Source organism: Pogoniulus pusillus, chromosome 5, assembly GCF_015220805.1.
Source record: "Pogoniulus pusillus isolate bPogPus1 chromosome 5, bPogPus1.pri, whole genome shotgun sequence".
Classification (NCBI taxonomy): domain Eukaryota; kingdom Metazoa; phylum Chordata; class Aves; order Piciformes; family Lybiidae; genus Pogoniulus; species Pogoniulus pusillus.
Window position 1 is genome coordinate 362,342 of NC_087268.1, and position 22,271 is coordinate 384,612.

Genomic DNA, 22,271 nt, shown 5'->3' on the forward strand with positions numbered 1-22,271 from the left:
ATCTCTCTGCAATGGAGGAGCCCAGAACTGGCACAGCACTCAAGGTGTGGCCTGAGCAGTGCTGAGCACAGGGGCAGAACCTCCCTTATCCTGCTGCCCACACTGCTCCTGAGCCAGTACTCACTGTGTGGCCTCACCAGCGCTGAGTACAAAGAGAGAGAGACCTCAAACACCTCCAAGTGTTTGAAACTGCTGTGGGGCCTACAATATTAGGAGATTCCCAATCATTTCTTTCTGCCCAAAGGACCCCTTGGGAACACACATAAGCCGAACAAAGTTGCTGGACTCACAGGCAGTAACTTTTGCTCATAATTACAAATACACTAAGCACTCAGGTTGTCTTTCCATAGAAGACTAAGCTCAACACCCTGTTATTTCTGAACTGACCTGCACTGCTACATCCCAAATGTAAGGGCTGCTTGTTGAAAGCAGGATCTACTGACCAGCATTTCTCTGTCAGACCAGTCAGGAGGAAGGACACTCTCCTTAACTACGTGATGAAATCTGGCAACATTAAAGAGACTTGATCCATGCTTTCCACTGCTCAGAACTGGCTCCAGGTATTTCCAAAATGTTTCCAGGTCCTGGCTAGCTCCATCTTTCTTTCCTTTCTCTGCTTCTACAAGTGAAGATTATCAGTGTGAGATAAATCATGGTAAAACATCTCTTTCACACACAGACATAGTGTATAATAGTCTTCTGCAAGCACAGAGATCTCAGGACAGAGGATTGAGTCCAGCATCAGTAAGTTTGCAGATGACACCAAGCTAGCAGCAGCTGTGGAGCTGTTGGAGGGTAGGAGAGCCCTGCAGAGGGACCTGGCCAGGACAGATGGGTGGGCAGAGGCCAAGGGGGTGAGATCGAAGAGGGCCAAGTGCAGAGTTCAGCACTTTGGCCACAACAACTCCAAGCAGTGCTACAGGCTGGGGACAGAGTGGCTGAGAGCAGCCAGGCAGGTGGGCAGCAGAGCCAATGGCATCCTGGGCTGGCTCAGGAGCAGTGTGGGCAGCAGGACAAGGGAGGTTCTTCTGCCCCTGTGCTCAGCACTGCTCAGGTCACACCTGGAGTGCTGTGTCAAAAGCCCTTTTCCACAGGGCTGCTATCACATCACCCCCAGTCCCAAGGTGGCCAGCTGTGCAATTCCCCTGAAATTACCAAATGAGCCAAGCTTTGCCTAGCAACACTTCTGGGCTAACAGTTCATAGAAGGAAACATTTGCTAAAATGATTTTCAGTGGCTGTTGCAACTACTGCTTGCTTGGTCCTTCCTTTCCACTGTCCAGCTGATGCAAGCTTTTGCACTGACAAATCACCTGGTTTGGTGATCAATCACTGGCAGTACAATTTTTGCATTGCAAATACAGCTGCTCACAGGTAACAGGACGAAAGGTGGAGAGGTCACACTGAGGAAGACGTCGGCCCTCCTCCCAGAGACCCCAAAAGACGACCACTGGGTGGCAATGAGCATGCGTGAAGAGGTGGGGCAGGATGGAACTGAGTTCCAGGAACTGATCGTAACAACTCCTCCTCCTCCCAGAACTACCTGCATAGATCAATCACTGGCAATACCATTTCTGCATTGCAAATACAGCTCCTCGCAGGTAACCTGCACCAACACAAAGCACTGAGAGGGATAAAAACCACAGAAGGAACAGATAAAAGCAGGAAGGATACTCAGATAAAAAACCAGTCTCCTTTCTACCCACATTTTGTTCCATGACCCAATTACCTTCGAGTGCAAGCAAAGATGCTCCTTGAAGTGCAGTTGTTTCCAGGTATGTCTGCAAAGTCTTGTAGTTCTCAGAAGAAATTCTAATCACACTGGAAACGTTGATCCCAAGTTCAGACAGCACAGGCAACAGCTGAGGGTTGTGGAAACCCAAAATGATAAAGTAATGATGGGCACCATCATCTGGTTCATCATCTGTTCAAAACACAACCAAACCAGATCAGTGCAAGGACCTTCGACAGCTAAACAGAATTCTTCTTTAACTTGGCTACATTGGGATACTGCAAACGAAGGTCAGAGAAAGTCCTTTTGTAACATCCTTGGGATAGGCACAGGCACGGTTCAAAATGATGAGCATTAGACTGAAGTCCTCTGTAGCCAGCCCCTGGAAATCAGAGAAGCATTTTGGTTGGAGAAGATCTTTAAGGTCATTGAGTCGCACCATTATCTAACTACCAAATCTGGTATCTGAATCTCCAGCATCTCCACATCTCTCTTGGAATGGGGGCTCCAGAGCTGCATGCAGTGGTCCAGGTGGGGTCTCAGCAGAGCAGAGCAGATCTTGATGCTGACATGCCACATGTACCTCTCCTGTATTTTATTTCTTGGGCTGCACAGGCGGCTGTTTCAGCTAGACTTCTAGCTCAGAGGAGAGGTGGGCACTCCAGGGACAGGCCATGTAATGGCAACAATGGGGAAGTTAGTATCATTTCATAGGATCACAGAACGGCCTAGGTTGGAAGGGTCCTCAAGGATCATCCAGCTCCAACCCCCCACCATAGGCAGGGACACCTCCCACTAGAGCAGGCTGCTCAAGGCCTCATCCAACCTGGCCTCAAACACCTCCAGGGAGGGAGCAGCCACAACCTCCCTGGGCAACCTGTGCCAGTGTCTCACCACCCTCACTGCAAACAACTTCCTCCTAACATCCAGTCTGAATCTTCCCTCTGCCAGTTCAAACCCATTCCCCCTCCTGTCATTACCAGACCTTGTCAATAGTCCCTCCCCAGCCTTCCTGTAGCCCCCTTCAGATCCTGGAAGGCCTTTCATTGGAGCATCAAGAGCTCTATGTCTAGAGGCACAGCTTGGATCATCCCCTGGCTGCTTCTGCCGCTTCAGCTGCACCTGCTGCTATCCTCCCTCACTGCTGTTTCGGCTGCTGCTGCTTTGCTGCCGCTTGACCCCTTCCCCATCCTCCTTAAGCTTGTTCTATTTCTCTGGTAGTTTATTCTCCTTATGCAGTTACATTTAAACTATAACAAATACTATTTCATTTTGCCTGCCTTTCCAAAAAAACCTGTGTTGTGGCAAGTTTATGCTACCTGGGGAGGGAGCCCCCCCCGGGACAACAACCTACCCTAATACCGAACGCAACACAGAGCCCTCTTCAAATGCAAAGCGGCAATGCCTGACCCTTCGGGGTGGAACAAATATCACCTTGAGACGGCAGGCTGCAAGATTCCTAGCACGTTTATCAGTGTATCTGCACATGTGGCATACCAATGTATTTGACTTCCTCCTCCACTTCTCCCCGTCGCTTCAGCTTGGTCTCCTTTTTAACCGGGACTGCTGCTGAGGGGGCTGCTTTCCTCTCCTTCTCAGCTGTCTTTGCACTAGGGAGGCTCTCCCTTTTGCCATCAGGTTTAGCTTTCTCTTTTCCTCCATCTTTTTCTTTCTGTCTCTCCTCTTCTGCCTGACAAGATGAACAAACTAAGTTGTGACTGTAGCCTGTGTGCAGAGTGAACAAAGTTAAGTTGTGACTGTAGCCTGTGTGAAGAACAGAGGGTGGACTGCTGCAAAACTACAACGCTGAGGTGGGTGAAGCTGTCTTGGACACTCTGCTGTATCATTTTCAAACACATCATACAGTTCATTATATTCTTATTAAATCATAATGTTAAGATTTCACACTAAAAAGGTAGACATTATACCTAGGAAACTAATTAAATGCCTGCTTGTTGAAAGACAAGTAAAGAAACACTGTGCTCAAGGCAATGCCAAGCACTCCAGGCTGGGCAGTGAGTGGCTGGAGAGCAGCCCTGAGGAGAGGGACTTGGGGATGCTGCTGCACCAGAAGCTCAACAGGAGCCAGCAGTGTGCACTTGCAGCCCAGAAAGCCAAGCAGAGCCTGGGCTGCAGCAGCAGAAGTGTGGCCAGCAGGGCCAGGGAGGGGATTCTCCCCCTCTGCTGTGCTCTGCTGAGACCCCACCTGCAGTACTGCAGCCAGCTCTGGAGCCCCCATTGCAAGAGGGCTGTGGAGATGCTGGAGTGTGTCCAGAGCAGGGCCAGGAGGATGCTCAGAGGCTGCAGCAGCTCTGCTGTGAGCACAGACTGAAAGAGTTGGGGCTGTGCAGGCTGGAGCAGAGGAGGCTCCCAGGTGACCTTCTTGTGGCCTGCCAGCATCTGAAGGGGGCTCCAAAAAAGCTGGGGAGGGACTTCTGAGGCTGTGAGGGAGTGGCAGGAGTGGGGGGAATGGAGCAAAGCTGGAGGTGGGGAGAGTGAGAGTGGCTGTGAGGAGGAAGTTGTTGAGCAGGAGAGTGGTGAGAGGCTGGAGTGGGTTGCCCAGGGAGGTGGTTGAGGCCCCATGGCTGGAGGTGTTTCAGGCCAGGCTGGCTGAGGCTGTGGGCAGCCTGCTCTAGGGTAGGGTGTCCCTGGCCATGGCAGGGGGTTGGAACTGGCTGATCCTTGTGGTCCCTTCCAGCCCTGACTGATTCTGTGAAGTTAAACTACAGCACTTCCATCAGCCAGAAACCTTCCCTGGTCTGAAGTGCAGTAAGACAAAAAGTCTTCAGCATCTCTGTTAACACTTCAGAGCATGGTGTAAAATGGTACCAGCACTATTTCTCTTTGATGTAAATATCTGTCTACTATCAACTAGAACCAAGAGTCTTGGGCTCATTTCACACAGGATATTACTCAGCCACCCTCATTATTTTCAAGCAAAAACACCTACATAAAGCTCTGCTCAGTAATTTAAGAGTAAAGAATGAAAAAAGATTTTGTTAAGAATCCCAAAGCCTCACACTATAAATTCAGAAAGCTCAGAGCCTAAAATTAAAAGCATTCAAACGTATTAAGGTAAAGCAAGGTGCTGCAAGAGCAAGAAAGCCTCCACTTTATTTCCACCCAGCAACAGCACCCCATTCTAATAACGCAAAAGTGACATTTAAGGATGGTAAAGCTAAATTTAACACAATAAAGCAGTATCAACTTACTGTTACCATCCTGCTGGTGCCACTTCAAGAGCTAGGAAAGCAATGAGAAAAGCTCTCTGTGCATCTGACATAGGGCAGCCGACTCTGCAGTCACTGTCCCTAAGGCCAGCTGGAGAAGCAGCCTTGCCAGCTGTGGAAGCCATGCTTTAGTTCAAAGTCAAAACTGCAGCGGCAAAGCCTGTCCTGCTTTCCCTTTCCTCATGCATTCCTTTTCTGTACAATTTAGAAAAGTCTTCCAGAGATGAAGATGAGAGGAAGGGGAAGACAAGAAGATGAGGAAATGGATTCAAGTTGCATCAGTGGAGGCTCAGATTGACTACGAGAAGCAATTTTTTTCTCTGAAAGGCTTCTCAAAGAGTGGAACAGGCTCCCAAGAGATGTGGTTGAATCCACATCCCTGCAGGTGTTTCAAATCCTGGTGGTCCTTTCCGACCACAGCCATTCACAGTGAGGAGATGCTGTGCTGAGGGGTTTGGTTTAGTCAAGCACTTGTCAGTGTGAAGCTCATGACTGGACTCCACAAGCTTGAAGGGCTTCTCCAACCTAAAGAATTCTGTGAAACATGCAGAAAAGTGGTGCTGGGCTTAACAGCAGCCTTTGCAGAGTTGGAGAATCATACAATCAACCTGGTTAGAAGAGACCTCCAAGACCATCCAGTCCAACCTATCACCCAGCTCTACCCAATCAACCAGACCATGGCACAAAGGGCCTCATCCAGGCCTTTCTTGAACACCTCCAGGGATGGCTGGACTCAATGACCTTTAAAGTCTTTCCCAACCATTAAGGATTCTTTGATGATAATTATTTATGCTGGGAAATGAATTATTTGGATGCTTAAATTTACTTTCAATCTTATTCCACTTTGGACATTTCAAACCAAAGATGTGAATAGTTAATACTTTGAATTCTCATCTGATGGCTACATCAAAACAGACAACACAGTCATCAGGCTTGACAGTCACAGCCAGCCTGCAGTAATTTATATAGCTGAGTCTCAAATAAGCAGAGACATTTCTGAACTTGCCAGGATTCTGACACAGAACATAAGTCATCCTTAACACCTCAGGAACCAGAAGTCTCTCCTTTCCAGGACTCTTTCCTTCACCTCTCACTGTCACATTTCACTTTCCCTACATGATGCAGCATTCTGGGAAGTTTCTACCCTTCCATTAGCTTTATGCTCTGTAATTATTATTATAAGATTTAACTTAGTACCCCAAACAGTCTTCAGAGATGCTTGTGGGCAGCAGGACAAGGGAGGTTCTCCTGCCCCTGTGCTCAGCACTGCTCAGACACCACTTTGAGTGCTGTGTCCAGTTCTGGGCTCCTCCATTGCAGACAGATGTTGAGGTGCTGGAAGGTGTCCAGAGAAGGGCAGCAAGGCTGGGGAGGGGCCTGGAGCACAGCCCTGGGAGGAGAGGCTGAGGGAGCTGGGGGTGTGCAGCCTGCAGCAGAGGAGGCTCAGGGCAGAGCTCATTGCTGTCTGCAGCTGCCTGCAGGGAGGCTGTAGCCAGGTGAGGTTGGGCTCTGCTGCCAGGCAAGCACCAACAGAACAAGGGGACACAGTCTCAAGTTGTGCCAGGGGAGGTCTAGGCTGGATGTTAGGAGGAAGTTGTTGGCAGAGAGAGTGATTGGCATTGGAATGGTTAGAAGAGACCACAGGGATCAGCCAGCTCCAACCCCCTGCCATGCCCAGGGACACCCTACCCTAGATCAGGCTGCACACAGCCTCAGCCAGCCTGGCCTCAAACACCTCCAGCCATGGGGCCTCAACCACCTCCCTGGGCAGCCCACTCCAGCCTCTCACCACTCTCCTGCTCAACAACTTCCTCCTCACAGCCACTCTCACTCTCCTCACCTCCAGCTTTGCTCCATTCCCCCCACTCCTGGCACTCCCTCACAGCCTCAAAAGTCCCTCCCCAGCTGTTCTGTAGCCCTCTTCAGATGCTGGCAGGCCACAAGAAGGTCACCTGGGAGCCTCCTCTGCTCCAGCCTGCACAGCCCCAACTCTTTCAGGCTGTGCTCACAGCAGAGCTGCTGCAGCCTCTGAGCATCCTCCTGGCCCTGCTCTGGACACACTCCAGCATCTCCACATCCCTCTTGCAATGGGGGCTCCAGAGCTGGATGCAGTACTGCAGGTGGGGTCTCAGCAGAGCACAGTAGACAGAGTTCTTGCCTAACTTTTTTTACCCTTGTTTTACCTGCCTTTCAAAAAACAACAGCTTCTTCCCCCTAATCTAATAATTTAAGATAAATTTATATTCATGTTTCTCTTCAAATACAGTTAAGTGTGAAAAGAAAGCTCAACTTATGGAAACAGCACTGGAATAGAAGTGTCTTCCGAAGTCAATTAAGCATCCTCCCCAAGGAATACTCTAGTACCTTCTTTTCTGCTTCTCTTCTCTGAATGTCCTTCTGTTTCAGGAAAAGCAGTTGAAATTTCAACAGCTTTCCAGTTAGTGTTACAGGAATCTCTTCACCACCATCCAGAATGGCTTTAGCTACTTCTATCACCTGCAGAGAGAAAAACAAGCAAAGAGAAAACCACAACAGAGTAACTATTACTTGTATAGTTTTAGTATTACATCTGACCCTTATTTTGCATGATGAAATGAGGAAGTGTGTGATGGTTTGGGTTGTCACCTGCCCCCCCCTTAGGAAATCCCCCAGACTAGACTCAGCTGAGCTGGAAATGAAAGACTGAAGCTTTCTATGTACAGCTTAGCACAATGCCCAAGCAGGTATTGACAATCTGTGCAGCTAGAGACAGACACAGACAAGTGAAAAAGTGATACAGAAACACAGCAGCCCTCCCAGAAACCAGAGTCCCCAGCAGGGGCTCCCAACCACCCTGCCACCTCCTTCCCACCCCTCTGCCTTACCCCAGACTTTGCCTTACGCTCAAGGTGAGACTGGAGAATAGGCCAGGGGGGTTAGGAAGCAGGATTAAGCAGGCAGCAAGTTAGAGAGAAAAATACAGCCTCAGAGCCCAAGAACAACTCTGTTATCTGTGTTTGTGTTCTTGTTCTTACCCATCTCAGCAAGCCTATGAGTGCAGCAGCCATCACCACTGCTTCCTTTGCACAGCCTGGCATCTCATTCCTCTCACCAAAACATCCCAGCTAGGCTCAGACTGGCACAAAGTGCTGTCTCACACTGCACAGTGCATGGCATGCTTTCAGTAAAGCCACATTTCAGTAAGATGCACAGCTACTCATTGGTTTCTAAGCCCTCAAACTGAGTTACATCTGCTACAGTGTGAGATAAAACTGGAATGGAAAGGAAATCTGTAAAGATTCACAGAGTCACCCAAATAAAATGCCTTTGTGTTTTGGTTAAGGTTTTAAACACAGAATAACATTATGCAACTCTTAATCATATAACACACAAAAAGACTTCAAAATTAGGTAAGTGAACCTGTGAGTTGTTCAAGTCATCAATCTGAAATCACAGCTGTTACTATGGGTGTATTATTGCTGCTCTTGTAAGGTCTGGACATGTGAAATGGAAATAGCAGCTCTGCTGTGAGCACAGCCTGAAAGAGTTGGGGCTGTGCAGGCTGGAGCAGAGGAGGCTCCCAGGTGACCTTCTTGTGGCCTGCTAGGATCTGAAGGAGTGAGTTTTGAGGCTGTGAGGGAGTGGCAGGAGTGGGGGGAATGGAGCAAAGCTGGAGGTGGGGAGAGTGAGAGTGGCTGTGAGGAGGAAGTTGTTGAGCAGGAGAGTGGTGAGAGGCTGGAGTGGGTTGCCCAGGGAGGTGGTTGAGGCCAGGCTGGCTGAGGCTGTGTGCAGCCTGCTCTAAGGTAGGGTGTCCCTGGGCATGGCAGGAGGTTGGAGCTGGCTGACCCTTGTGGTCTCTTCCAGCCCTGCCTGATTCTGTGATTCTAAGTTCCTAGTGTCTGAGACACCAGCCCTGAAAGACAGATAAAAGCTTCCTGAAGGGAACCTGAGAGGCTCTGTCTGGGTGAGAAAATCCACCCCCTTGCCTGTGTAATTCTGCTCCTGCTGGTATGCAGCCTAATTGGGGTGAAATAAGGCTATTGAGTTTTGGTGGGGCGATGACAGCAGCGGAACATACAGCTGCATTGTCCAGATGTGTGGCACTGACAGGCTGGTTTATGGCTGTGTTTTTTACAGCTTGTTTCCACTAAATTTCATACAACTCACTACCAGCTGGGCCCTTCTCCTTGGAGCCTCATAAGCACTCTATTTACTGTGAAAAGAATGAAATAACACAAAAACACCATTACAAACCGTTGCTCTGTGCTCCTTTTCACGTGTGCTGTCTCTGCAATAAAGTTTGCCTAGGTAGGAAGCACTGCTGAGGAATAATACAACCACAACCTTTTTTCCACTATTGTTTTTAAGCAGCCATCAGCTTTATTTATAACCGTGGGCTGAATGAGGTGTGACTGAAATGTTCTGACATGTTTCTCTTTTGCCCTGGTGGAGCAATTACAGCTGGGCACATCTGGGGTCAATTTTGGCTGCCGAGGCTCAGACAATGAAGGTGCACACTGCACCGCACGGAGCTGTGTCTTGTCTAAACGCAAACACCACCCTTAGCTCCCAGCCCTCAGAGCTTCTTGCCCACCTCAGCAGTTCTCACTTCTCAACTGAAACAGAGCTAAGCAAACACAGCCACGAAAAATGCTTTGCCAGAAAAAATGTTGCCAGAGAGTGATTGGCATTGGAATGGGCTGCCCAGGGAGGTGGAGTCGCCGAGCCTGGAGGTGTCAAGCAAAGCCTGGCTGAGGCACTTAGTGCCATGGCCTGGTCGAGTGGATAGGGCTGGGTGCTAGGTTGGACTGGCTGAGCTTGGAGGGCTCTTCCAACCTGGTTGATTCTATGATCCCATGGCAATACAAAGAAAGCAAATAGCTTTCCATGCAGCAATGTAAAAGCTGCTTTATGCATAAGCAAATAAAAACCAATCCTCCATCACAGCCTGCTCAAAGGCAGGACATGAGCAATCCTTGTGCAGTGGACAGAAGAATGAAAAACGCTGTTACACTTATGCATGTTAAACTTCACAGGATGTTAAGGGTTGGAAGGGACCCAAGGAGATCATTGTCTGGTTCATCTCTGGTCCTCTGGACTATTCAGACACACAGCATCCTCCTGGCCCTGCTCTGCACACACTCCAGCATCTCCACATCCCTCTTGGAATGGGGACTCCAGAGCTGGATGCAGTACTGCAGGTGGGGTCTCAGCAGAGTAAAATCTCTCAAAATGCTAGTCCAGGCACAAATCCATCAGCTGTCTCCACGCAGGCAATTCATGTCACTGTGAGAGAAGAATCTCTCTCTTTTCCAAGTTAAAATCTCACTTATTTTATCTTCCCCTCTTTATCTACAGATAATCAACACTTAAAATTCCCTTTCTCAGTCTTGGGGACATCACTGCTGCTCTTCTGGTCATTTAGAGTTTACTCAGTGTGCTGGTTTGAGCCTAGCTGGGATGTTTTGGTGAGAGGAATGAGATGCCAGGCTGTGAAAAGCAAACAATGGTGATGGCTGCTGCACTCATAGGCTTGCTGAGATGGGTAAGAACAAGAACACAAACACAGGTAACGGAGCTGCTCTCTGGCTGCCTCCCTTCTCTCCCTAACCTGCTGTCTGTGTAACTAATTCTTCTGCTTCCTAACCCCCCTGGCCTATTCTCCAAACTCACCTTCAATGTAAGGCTAAGTCTGGGGTAAGGCAGAGGGGTCAGAAGGAGGTGGCAGGGTGGTTGGGAGCCCCTGCTGGGGACTCTGGTTTCTGGGAGGGCTGCTGTGTTTCTGTATCACTTTTTCACTTGTCTGTGTCTGTCTCTAGCTGCACAGATTGTAAACATAAAGCTTCATTCTCCAATTTCCAGCTCAGCTGAGTATAGTCTGGGGGATTTCATAAGAGTGGGGAGGTGGGGAACATCCAAACCATCACAAACCTTCACTTCCTAAGATTACATTCCACCCACTTCTAGCAAAGCAGTAACTCAATCACAGAATCAACCAGGCTGGAAGAGACCTCCAAGCTCATGCAGTCCAACCTAGCTCCCAGCCCTGCCCAGCCAACCAGCCCATGGCACTAAGTGCCATTCACAGCAATGCTTAAAGATTGCTTTAAATTCCTTATCTCTTGGCTAAATTAATACCAAAAAAAAAAATGACTTCAGCTTGTTCATTGTTTGCTTCACAAACCTACACAAGTTCTGAGTACCTTGGGTTCTGTGTTTTGTGTGAGGAACCTGCCTGATTTACACAGAGAAAACGCAAGGAGCCCTCTGCCTCTGCTGCAGCCTGTTGCCTATTAAGGCAAGAACTGCGTGGAACAAGGACTCTGAGGGCAGAACATTAGGGAGAAAGCCACAACAAACAAAACCTAAAGAAAAAAAAGCTCACACACGATATAAATACTGCCAAAACAATACAGGATTCTGTTTATAAGCAATAATCTTTTAGCCCTTCTAATAAGCTGTGTATGAAGCATGAACTAATTAAGATTTATAAGCAAGCACTCCATTCAACTGGACTTTAATGGCAAAACTGTGCCTATTATGCTTGGCAGTGGATGGACTTAATCTGGGAGCATCTTTGGTTCGTTGAAACAGAACAACGAGAGTGGTCTCTCAGTATGGCTGGTAATGTGTTCCTGTGTGCTCTGTGTTAGATAGCATTGTCCTGCTCTGGCAGGGGTTGGACTGGATGCTCTCCTTGGGTCCCTTCCAACCCCTGACATTCTGAGAGCTGTGATATGGGTTGGCTGTAATGTACATTTACTTGCACAGTAAAACACTTCTGCTTTTGCCAGTGCTGAAGTTTGAAGCATCTGAGTTGGCAGTCCCTCCCTGTTAGCAAGGAGGCAAAATGAAGTGAGGCGTTGAACCGTGCACCATGCAGCTCTGGAGGCAAGCCACCAGGCAACTCAAACAGGCCCCTTGTTCAGCCAAAGATGGCAAGGAGCAGAAAATCAACATTCTGTGTGTTCCACCATAGAATCAACCAGCTTGGAAGAGACCTCCAAGATCATCCAGACCAACCTAGCACCCAGCTCTGGCCAGTCAACCAGACCATGGCACTAAGTGCCCCAGCCAGGCTTGGCTTCAACACCTCCAGGCACAGCCACTCCACCACCTCCCTGGGCAGCCCACTCCAATGCCAATCACTCTCTCTGACAACAACTTCCTCCTAACATCCAGCCTAGACCTGCCCTGGCACAACTTGAGACTGTGTCCCCTTGTTCTGTTGCTGGGTGCCTGGCAGCAGAGCCCAACCCCACCTGGCTACAGCCTCCACGCTCTTAGAATTTTTGCTACCTAGATTTAGATACTTTTAGATCTTCACATCCTGTAGCACACACCAGTGATGACATCATGCTGCAGTGCAGAAACAGGAGACCTGTTCCAGTTTGAGTCACATAACACCACAGCTCTTGTCACACACTGTGACTCTGAGGACTGAGGTAGGAGGCTGCAACACGGTGAGGATCAGCCTGTTTTCCCAAGGAACAAGTGACAGAACATGAGGAAACAGCCTCAAGTTGTGCCAGGGGAGGTTTATGTTGGACACAAAGAACCATCTCTCCCCTAAAAAGGTTGTCAAGCCCCGGTCCAGGGGTCCCCATCCCTGGAGGGACTGAAAAGCTGTGTAAGTGTGCTGAAGGACATGGTTTAGTCATGAACTGGCAGTGCTGGGTTAATGGCTGGGCTCAGTGATCTTAAAAGTCTTTCCCAAGCAGCCTAATTCTATCATTCCGTTGAAATTCAGTACAGTAAGAAGACAAACTCTGAAGGGAAATCATCTTGGCAACTGGTATTACTTTAACAGGATATGTAATTCTCTTGCAGCATACCATGAGCAGCCTGGGAAAGGCTGGTGTGTAGGCATTGCAGGCTGCTGCACTGAGAGGTACTTTCAACCCCTGCATGTCAGCAGATGCAAAATGCAAGGCCAACGGCATGGGCTAAGAATGCCACTGTGAAGACCATTAACAACCACATTATTATGCATGTCACCAGCCCCAGATGAAACACACGTACACAGCATAGGTTCAAAGGCCACTAAATGTCAGGAATCCCATCCACAGTCTCCCCTGAAATGATTATGTGCTTGTGGAAGTGCCAGTGTGTTGAATCCCACCACGAAGAAGGGAACTGCATGCAGTGAAGACAGAAATGCTCCTTCCAGAAGAACACTGCACAGCCCTGAGCTCTGAGACAATATTATGCTTGTTTCATCCCTACTGCAGTGAAAGCAAACTGTGCACATGCTCTAAGTGAACGCTCAGGAGCAAACTCTGCCCAGGGAGGCAGGATCTTAGCGCTGTGGCATCAGGATCAATCTCTTAATTTGCTACAGCCAGAACGGAAACCAAGTCCAAGCAAAAGGTCAGAACAGGCATTTTATATTCTCTCTTCAAGTTGGGAAAGCAAAAAAATGTCTTTGAGGAGCAAAGTAAGTAGCTAATGAGACACAGCACTGACAGCTGGAATTTAGTAAGTATCTACTTCACAAGGAAAATCGCTCTTACTAATTAAATGCAGGTATCACACACAGCTTCTGCTTAGAGCTAGACATCAAACTCCTTCTGTCAGGGGGACCACAGAGGTTTCACAAAGCAGAGAGTATGAGGGTGAGTTTGCCTAGGAGGCTATCCTAAATGAAGAAGGTTAATTGCATAAAATTCACAGTCGTGTTAGTGGTAAATAACTCCAAAGGGACTTGTTCAGATAGCAGTCTGGCATTGCAGAAAAACAGCCTGCCACTAAAAAGACCTGTTATAAAGTCCACTAAACCCTGAGACACATAAAAGATTTATTAGCCATTGCACAACTAAAATGCAAACAAGATTTTGTTCAGAGGGATAACAGAATTCTTTATGCTCCAGGTCTGTAAGGTCATAAAGCTCTACCCGAGAAAATTTTAAACAACCTTCTAATTAATCACAGCATTTTATAACCACTCACAAGCTGTAAGCAAAGCATTAACAAGGTAGGAGGAAGTACTCTTTGTACTAACTCTGATTCCCAGCCCTGCTGACATACCACACCAGGTGAACCAGACTAAATTAGAAGGAATACTGGCACATGGTGATGCCTTTCATTTAAGGAACTACACTCCCACAAACAAAGGTATGTGTTTTGTGCCATATGACAGCGACATTGAGGAGGGCAGAGTGTCTGCTCAGCAAGTTTGCTGCTGACACCAGGCTGGGAGGCTTGGCTGAGACAGCTGCAGGCTGTGCTGCCATCCAGAGAGCCCTGGGCAGGCTGAGAGCTGAGCACAGAGCAACCAGATGAGGTTCAACAGGGACAAGAGCAGAGTCCTGCACCTGGGGAGGAATAACAAACTGCAGCAGTCCAGGCTGGGAGGTGCCTGCTGGAGAGCAGCCCTGTGCAGAGGGCCCTGGGGGTGCTGGTGGCTAACAAGTTCCCCATGGCACAGCAATGTACCCTTGTGGCCAAGAAGGCCAATGGGAGCCTGGGGTGTGTTAGCAGCAGTGTGTCCAGCAGATCAAGGGAGGTTCTCCTCCCCCTCTACTCTCCCCTGCTGAGACCTCATCTTGAACACTGCCTTCAGTTTTGGGCTGCCCAGTTTCAGAGGCACAGGGATCTGCTGGAGAGGGTCCAGCAGAGGGCTAGGAGGATGATGAGGGGACTGGAGGGCATGGCTGATGAGGAGAGGCTGAGGGCCCTGGGGCTGCTCAGTCTGGAGAAGAGAAGACTGAGAGGGGATTTGATCAATGTTTATCAGTATCCGAGGGCTGCCAGGAGGGGGGGACAGGCTCTGCTCACTGCTCCCTGGCACAGGACAAGCAGCAATGGGTGTAAGCTGCAGCACAGGAGGTGCTGCCTCAACACAAGGGGGAACTTCTTTGCTGGAAGGGTCCCAGAGCACTGGCACAGGCTGCCCAGAGAGGCTGTGGGGTCTGCTTCTGTGGAGCCTTTCCAGGCCTGTCTGGATGTGTTCCTCTGTGCTCTGTGTTAGATAGGATTTTTCTGCTCTGGCAGGGGGTTGGACTTGATGGGTCCCTTCCAGCCCCTGACATCCTGTGAGCCTAAGACAATCAGGAAGAGCAGCTAAGAGAGTGGAGTCTCATAGTTGTTCTGTAATTTGTGGCACCACCCTCAAAATATGGCCAGCTAACATATGCATGACATAATAAAACTTATATCCCCATAAAGACATCTTGGCTCTCATTTAATTAACAGAACACCATTCACACCACAAAAAGAAAGCAGTTTAAGTGTTTTGATGGTTGAGGTTTTATGGGCTACACCCAACAGATTTGCATGTACCCAGGCATGCAGAACACAATCACACAGCTGTATTTACTTCACTCTGAAAGAGCAGTGGCTCTGCACTACATTTCAACCTACCTCATAGTACAGAGGCATGCCTTTAGCCTTTTTGCCCTTCTGATTCCCAGATTCTCTGACCTGTGAGAAACAGAACATTCCACTGTGAGAAGATTTTAACCTCACACAAACCATTTTAGTCACTATTCCCTTTTGCAAAGACAGTGTGAACAACCCAGGAGATTGAAGTAGCATCTTACCATACCCATCTGTCTTAGGGCATCTCACCACACCCCTCTGCCTTAGGGAGGGAGCTTTTGTGATCAGCACCTTAAAGTCTGTACCAAACTCTAACCATTTACTGGGGGCAGATCAACTCATACAGCAACTTTTTCTTTTGATCCTTTTTTCACTCCTATGAATTCATCACAGAATTTCTTACACTGGAAAAGACCTTTGAGATCATTGATTCCAATCATGACTTTCACACTGACAAGTCCTTGACTCAACCAAATCCTTTAGCACATCATCTAATCACTATGAATAGCCATGGCTGGAAAGGACCAAGTAGAGTGTGCAGTAATTAATGTAATGTTTAAAATCCCCATGGAGTAATTAAACTGAATATGAAATTTATATAGTTACCAGACACAAAAGAAGTCAATAGCAAGCAGTGAGATAGAGAGTCTGATTTGTTATTACAAGTTCCTTTCCTGAATGACACCCTGGTCACCAAACTGGAAAAACACAGACTGGATGGGTGGAGCACTCACTGGATAAGGAATTGACTGGATGGCTGCACACAGAGAGTGGTGATCAAGGGCACACTGGCCACCTGGAGACCAGTGCCAAGAGCTGTCCCTCAGGGGTCAGTGCTGGCACCAGTGTTGTTTAACATCTTTGTCAGTGATATGGACAGAGGAATCAGTGCACCCTCAGCAAGTGTGCAGATGACACCAAGCTGTGTGGCACAGTCACTTGCCAGAGGGCAGGGATCCATCCAGAGGGACCTGGACTGGCACAATCCAAGGCACAGCTCCAGACTGGGTGGGGAATGGCTGAGAGCAGCCCTGAGGAAAAGGCCCTGGGGGTCTGGGGTGATGCAAAGCTCAACATGAGCCAGCAGTGTGAGTGCAGCTAGCAGTGTGAGTGCTGGGTTGCAGCAAGAGCAGTGTGGGCACAGGGCAAGGGAGGGGATTCTCCCTCTTTACTCTGCTCTCCTCAGACCCCACCTGCAGTCCTGGGTGCAGTTCTGGAGCCCTCAACACAACAAGAGGGACATGGAACTGTTCAAGTGAGTCCAGAGGAGGGCCACAAAGATGCTCAGAGGGCTGCAGCAGCTCTGCTACGAGAAGAGGCTATGAGAGTTGGGGGTGTTCAGTCTGGAGAAGAGAAGGATTTGAGGAGACCTTAGAGTGGCCTTCAGGATCTGAAGGGGGCTACAGGAAGGCTGGGAGGGACTATTGACAAGGTCTTGCAATGACAGGAGGAGGGGGAATGGGTTTGAACTGGCAGAGGGGAGATTCAGACTGGATGTTAGGAGGAAGTTGTTTGCAGTGAGGGTGGTGAGACACTGGCACAGGTTGCCCAGGAAGGTTGTGGCTGCTCCCTCCCTGGAGGTGTTTAAGGCCAGGTTGGATGAGGCCTTGAGCAGCCTGCTCTAGTGGGAGGTGTCCCTACCTGTGGTGGGGGGTTGGAGCTGGATGATCGTTGAGGACCCTTCCAACCTAGGCCACCCTGTGGTTCACTCTATGAATACCTGTCTGAGAATGTCATCCTGTGCCACCACACTGAAGAGCTTCCGCAGGGGCAACTGCACAGCCAGAGCCAGAGCCTTGGTATGGATTTCATCCTCAGGTTGAGTCCCAACAATAAAAGCAATGCTTGGCTTCCAGGCATCCTGCTTTCCAAAAGAAAACATTTCAAGTATTAAAAGCCAAGCAAACAGAAGCACTTCTCCGCAGTTTCAAGGATAAAGCTGTAGAGATGGTTACTCCTCTTAAGACACATTAAACATTACTGTATTAATGACACCAAAATAAACTGTATCCAACCCCCCAAAAAAGCACGTTCTACTTAGTTCCAGTTCTTTCTGCCATTGGATGGCAGCATTAAACTATGGGAAATGCAAATACCTAACAAGGAACCTCCCGGCAGGCAACTGCTGTATTAGCATCACTAAAAGGTAAAGCAACTTTGAAATGCCATTTGCAGAGCTGACATTTCAGTAAGCACACAAGAAGAGGACTCTCACAATAGGTATTATTGCACTGAATATAGGTACTGTTAGGATTATTTGCTGTAGAAAGAAAACCCGGGGAGGGGCTTTTGAGGCTGTTAGGGACTAGGGACAGGACTGGGGGGAATGGAGCAAAGCTGGAGGTGGGGAGAGTGAGAGTGGCTGTGAGGAGGAAGTTGTTGAGCAGGAGAGTGGTGAGAGGCTGGACTGGGTTGCCCAGGGAGGTGGTTGAGGCCCCATGGCTGGAGGTGTTTGAGGCCAGGCTGGCTGAGGCTGTGTGCAGCCTGCTCTAGGGTAGGGTGTCCCTGGGCATGGCAGGGGGGTTGGAACTGGCTGCTCCTTGTGGTCCCTTCCAACCCTGACTGATTCTATGAAAAAACACCAAACCAAACTTTGGCTCCCTTATCCTGTTAACTAAATAATGCCCAGACACTGTTACACCTGAAAACTGTAGCATCATGGTTTATGAGGGTATGCTTCATAATCCTTACATGGTTTCATTAAGTATTCTGAGCTAAGGAAAAAAACACATCCCAAAGGCAAGTTACATTTCCCTGCACTATTGGCAAATGCACAACAGTGGCAGCTTTCAAAGGGTTGCAGTGAAATGGAAATCTTTGCATGAAAGAAAAATGCAATCTCTTACTTTGGCACTAAGGAACTGCAGAAATAAAGGACAGGAATGCATGATCTACTGATACACAGCCACGGAAGCTTCAAAGCCCAGGAGCCCTGGTGGGCAACAGGCTGTACCCTCGCAGTCAAGGAGGCCAATGGCATCTAAGGAAACACTGCAAAGACTCTGGTCAGCAGGTCGAGGAGGGTTCTACCCCTACTCTGTACTGCTGAGGCCTCATCTGGAATACTGCATCCAGTTCTGGGCTCCCCAGGCCAACAGAACAAAGGGACACAGTCTCAGGCTGTGCCAGGGCAAGTCTAGGCTGGATGTTAGGAGGAAGTTGTTGGAAGAGAGAGTGATTGGCATTGGAATGGGCTGCCCAGGGAGGTGGAGTCGCTGTCCCTGGAGGTGTTGAAGCCAAGCCTGGCTGGGGCACTTAGTGCCATGGTCTGGTTGATTGGGCAGAGCTGGGTGTCTCTGTTCTAATTCAAATCTCCCAGAGACTCAATTGTAGTTGATAGAACCCATCACAATTTCTAGGATGCCCTTCCCTCTCCCCCCTTCTTTCTCAGAAGAAAAGGACTGAGATGGAGAGGAAAGGTAAGCAGAGCCAAATAAATACTCTCACTGCAATTTGGAAGTTAAAAGAAGAACAGTTTAGCAATAAACACAAGGTCTACGAGGTAGGGAAGTTACAAAAACACAGGGAAGGGAAAACAAGGTACAAAACCTGTAAATATACAACCAGATTTGCTGGCAATGGCAGTGATGATGTCCACGTGGTGAGACAAGGAGCAGCAGCAAACAGGAGGGGTGACACTGGCAGGCAGGGAGAGATAGAGAGAAGAGAAAGTCCCCCTGCTTTTATGGATCTTAGGAAGGGGGAGTGGGCTAACTACAATCACCTGGGGAGGGGTCAAGACCAGCTGGGGTTAGGTTCAAGATTACCCCCCACATCAAGGCCAACCCTGTACACTGGGTGCTAGTTTGCACTGGATGATCTTGGAGGTCTCTTCCAATCTGGTTGATCCTATGATAAGAAGCAAAAGGAACTACTGGACAGAGTCTAGTGGAAAACCATGAAGATGACATGGGGATTGAACATCTATGCTACAAGGAAAGGCTGATGTATAGGGTTAACACTCCTGGGGGAGTGACCCTGAACCTGACCCTAGGGGTCTTGGCCCCTCCTCAGGGGTGGGCCACACTCCAGGTGATGGTTAGCCCACTCCCCCCACTTCCTGTGGTATAAAAGACAGGAGTTCTCCTGTCTCTTCCTCTTTTCGCCCTCTTGCTCACTACCTGCGTTCATGACCGCACACACACACTGATACTGTATACCAGCCACGAGGCAGAGACACCATCACACTACTCGGGTTGTATCCATCCCTGTTTTGTATTTTGCTGTTTTCCCTTCCTCATCCTTTGTAAACTCCCCTACCTCCAATCCCTTTTTTCTAAGTTATTGTTAAACTTTTCCTTTTTTACTTCCAAATCGAGTGAGATTGATTTATTGGGGTGTCCCTACCTTTTATCTCTCTCCCTGTCTTTTGGGGAAAGGAGGGGGAGGAGGGGAGGGCACTCTATAAACTCTATAAATTCTATAAATTGTCATTGGGTCTACCAAATTTATAAGAGTCTCTGGGAACTTGCATTTGAACCCAAGACAATTTATTTGGCGTCTCAACGTGGGGCTAGGTAGAAAGAATTCTTTCAGAGAAGATTTGGAAGTTAAAAAATGGATATTCTGAAAGTCTTAATCATTAACGCTTTTGCATGGCTGTTGTGGGGCTGGCTGTTAAAGTTTATAAGTTACCATGTCTTCTGGATTGTCATTGATATGCTCTGGGAATATTCTAAGCATTTGCCTGCCCGAGTCTATGCCTATTTCCTGAATTCTGTTAGTAATATCACTGTGTTTAGAAATGTTTCTGGAACATGGAATCAATCTGAGTATATGCATTGGAGCACAGAAGCTCCAGATATTTTGGGCGAGAAATGGTACTGGATAGCTGTTATTTCACTGTGTGTAAATGTGGGTTTGGGAATTAATAAGATAGCGGTGAACTGGGACACGTGGAAATATCGAGTGGGCGCCGCCATTAGGGTGCTTAGGGGGAGGGGTGGTCCTCACTGCCCCAGCTGCAACTGCGGGGGATGGGCGACAGGGCAGACCGCCCCTAGCGCGGCTCCGCCCCGAACTCCGCCTCCGGTCCCGCCCAGGGCAGCCCCCCGGACCCTGCCCCCTCAGCCCAGCCCCCTTCACCTAGCGCCAATAACCACGCGGCCAGCAAGATCAAATCAAAACCCTCCCGCAGATGCCGATCCAGGGCAAGGGACCTCTTCGGGAACCAGCACCCCCCAGCAACAGCAACCAGCTGGAAATGGACCTGATAATGGAGTGATCCTTATCAGCTCCACGCCCAGAAAGGAAATCAGGCACATAAGGCAGGAGTATGCAAGGGCAAACGGACAGTCCCTTTTAGCCTGGCTTTTGAAATGCTGGGATGCAGGAGCAGAAACAGTGGACCTAGATCACAGGGAGGCGAAACAGCTGGGATCCTTGTCGAGGGATGGAGGTGTGGATAAGGAGCTGGGAAGGCTCGATGGTACCCACTCACTTTGGGCCAGGCTTCTGATAGCTGTGAGGTACAGGTACCCGACTAAGGATGACATGATTTTCCATCCCCTTAGATGGACAGATATGGAACAGGGGATCTCATACCTGAGGCAAATGGCGGTTCAAGAGATAATTTATGGAGCCGACCAGAGGCCCTCGGACCCTGATGATGTCCGCATGAAGCCAGCCCTCTTAAAGAAACTGACTCAGTGTGCCCCTTCCACATATGCCCCCACATTGGGAGCACTGCTGCTGGGCAGAGACCCCAACAACCTTCCCACAATCAGGGAGTTTGTGAATGACCTAAGACAGTTTGAAGACAGTTTGTCGAGGAAAACCTTAATTGCCACTGTAGAGACCCTCACCCAAGAAATGAACGAGCTAAAAGCCTCTTTCTCTGAAATGCAGAAGGCAGAGGAGGACTGCTCTTCACCTTCAGAATGGGTGCAAGTCTCAGCTATAAGGAACACACGCCGTGCTCCTCCTCCTCCCCGCAGGAGACCAGCCCAGAGCAGACAGGGTACACACAGGGGGTCACTCTGGAGAACACTGTGTGACCATGGGGAAAACATGGATAGATGGCATGGCCAGCCCACCTCAGCTCTATGGGCCAGGGTAAGGGAACTGCAGGGGACAAACACAGGGAATAACTCCTCCAGAAGAGGGGTTGCCCCAGTGTCCCGCAGGCAGCGCTCTCGCTCAAGGGGTGGTGAAGCCAGTAACTCAGGTCCATGTGCCTCATGCAGTCACACTGCTCAGAATTAGAGGTGCCCTGTCTCCAGCCAGGCGGAGGCCAGGGATAACAGAGTATATTGGGACGTGTTTGTGAAATGGCCTGGCACTTCTGAAGCCGAGAAGTACAGAGCGTTGGTAGACACCGGTGCCCAATGCACTCTGATCCCCTCCAGCCACAGGGGGACAGATACTGTTACAATTGCAGGAGTCACAGGGGGGTCTCGGGAGTTGACTGTGCTGCAGGCTGAGATAAGCCTCACCGGGAATGTGTGGGAGAAGCACTCCATAGTAACTGGCCCTGATGCACCTTGCATCCTGGGGATCGACTTTCTCCGGGAAGGGTACTTTAAAGATCCAAAGGGGAACAAGTGGGCTTTTGGCATAGCAGCTGTAGAGACTGCAGACAAAGAGCAGCTGTCTATCATGCCTGGCTTGTCAGATGACCCTTCCGTGGTTGGTACCCACAAGGTGGAAGATGTCAAGTTACCTATTGCTTCTCGTGTAGTTCATCGCAGGCAATACCGCACCAACAGAGACTCCCTGCTACCCATACAGCAGCTGATTCGCCGCCTGGAGCAGCAGCTTGTCATCAGCAAGAGCCACTCGCCCTTCAACAGCCCGATATGGCCAGTGCGAAAGGAGACGGGGGAGTGGAGACTCACGGTGGATTTCCGAGGCCTGAATGAAGTGACTCCTCCAATCAGCGCAGCCGTGCCTGACATGTTGGAGCTGCAGTATGAACTGGAAACAAAGGAGGCCAAATGGTATGCCACAATTGACATTGCTAATGCTTTCTTCTCCATCCCCATTGCAGAAGAATGTAGGCCGCAGTTTGCC

General features: G+C 49.1%; 1 protein-coding gene across 1 annotated transcript in view; it reads right to left on the reverse strand.

Annotated features, from left to right (window-relative positions):
• The window catches only part of SPAG17 (sperm associated antigen 17), a 109,357-nt gene that overhangs the window by 72,637 nt on the left and 14,449 nt on the right, over positions 1-22,271 (reverse strand). Inside the window, exons 2-7 of the mRNA XM_064143929.1 lie at positions 16,981-17,121; positions 15,303-15,362; positions 7,326-7,457; positions 3,229-3,421; positions 1,729-1,923; positions 444-619 (exon numbers count right to left, since the gene is read on the reverse strand). Of these exons, the coding sequence (XP_063999999.1) occupies positions 444-619; positions 1,729-1,923; positions 3,229-3,421; positions 7,326-7,457; positions 15,303-15,362; positions 16,981-17,121 (897 nt within the window). The remainder of the gene's footprint in view (positions 1-443; positions 620-1,728; positions 1,924-3,228; positions 3,422-7,325; positions 7,458-15,302; positions 15,363-16,980; positions 17,122-22,271) is intronic.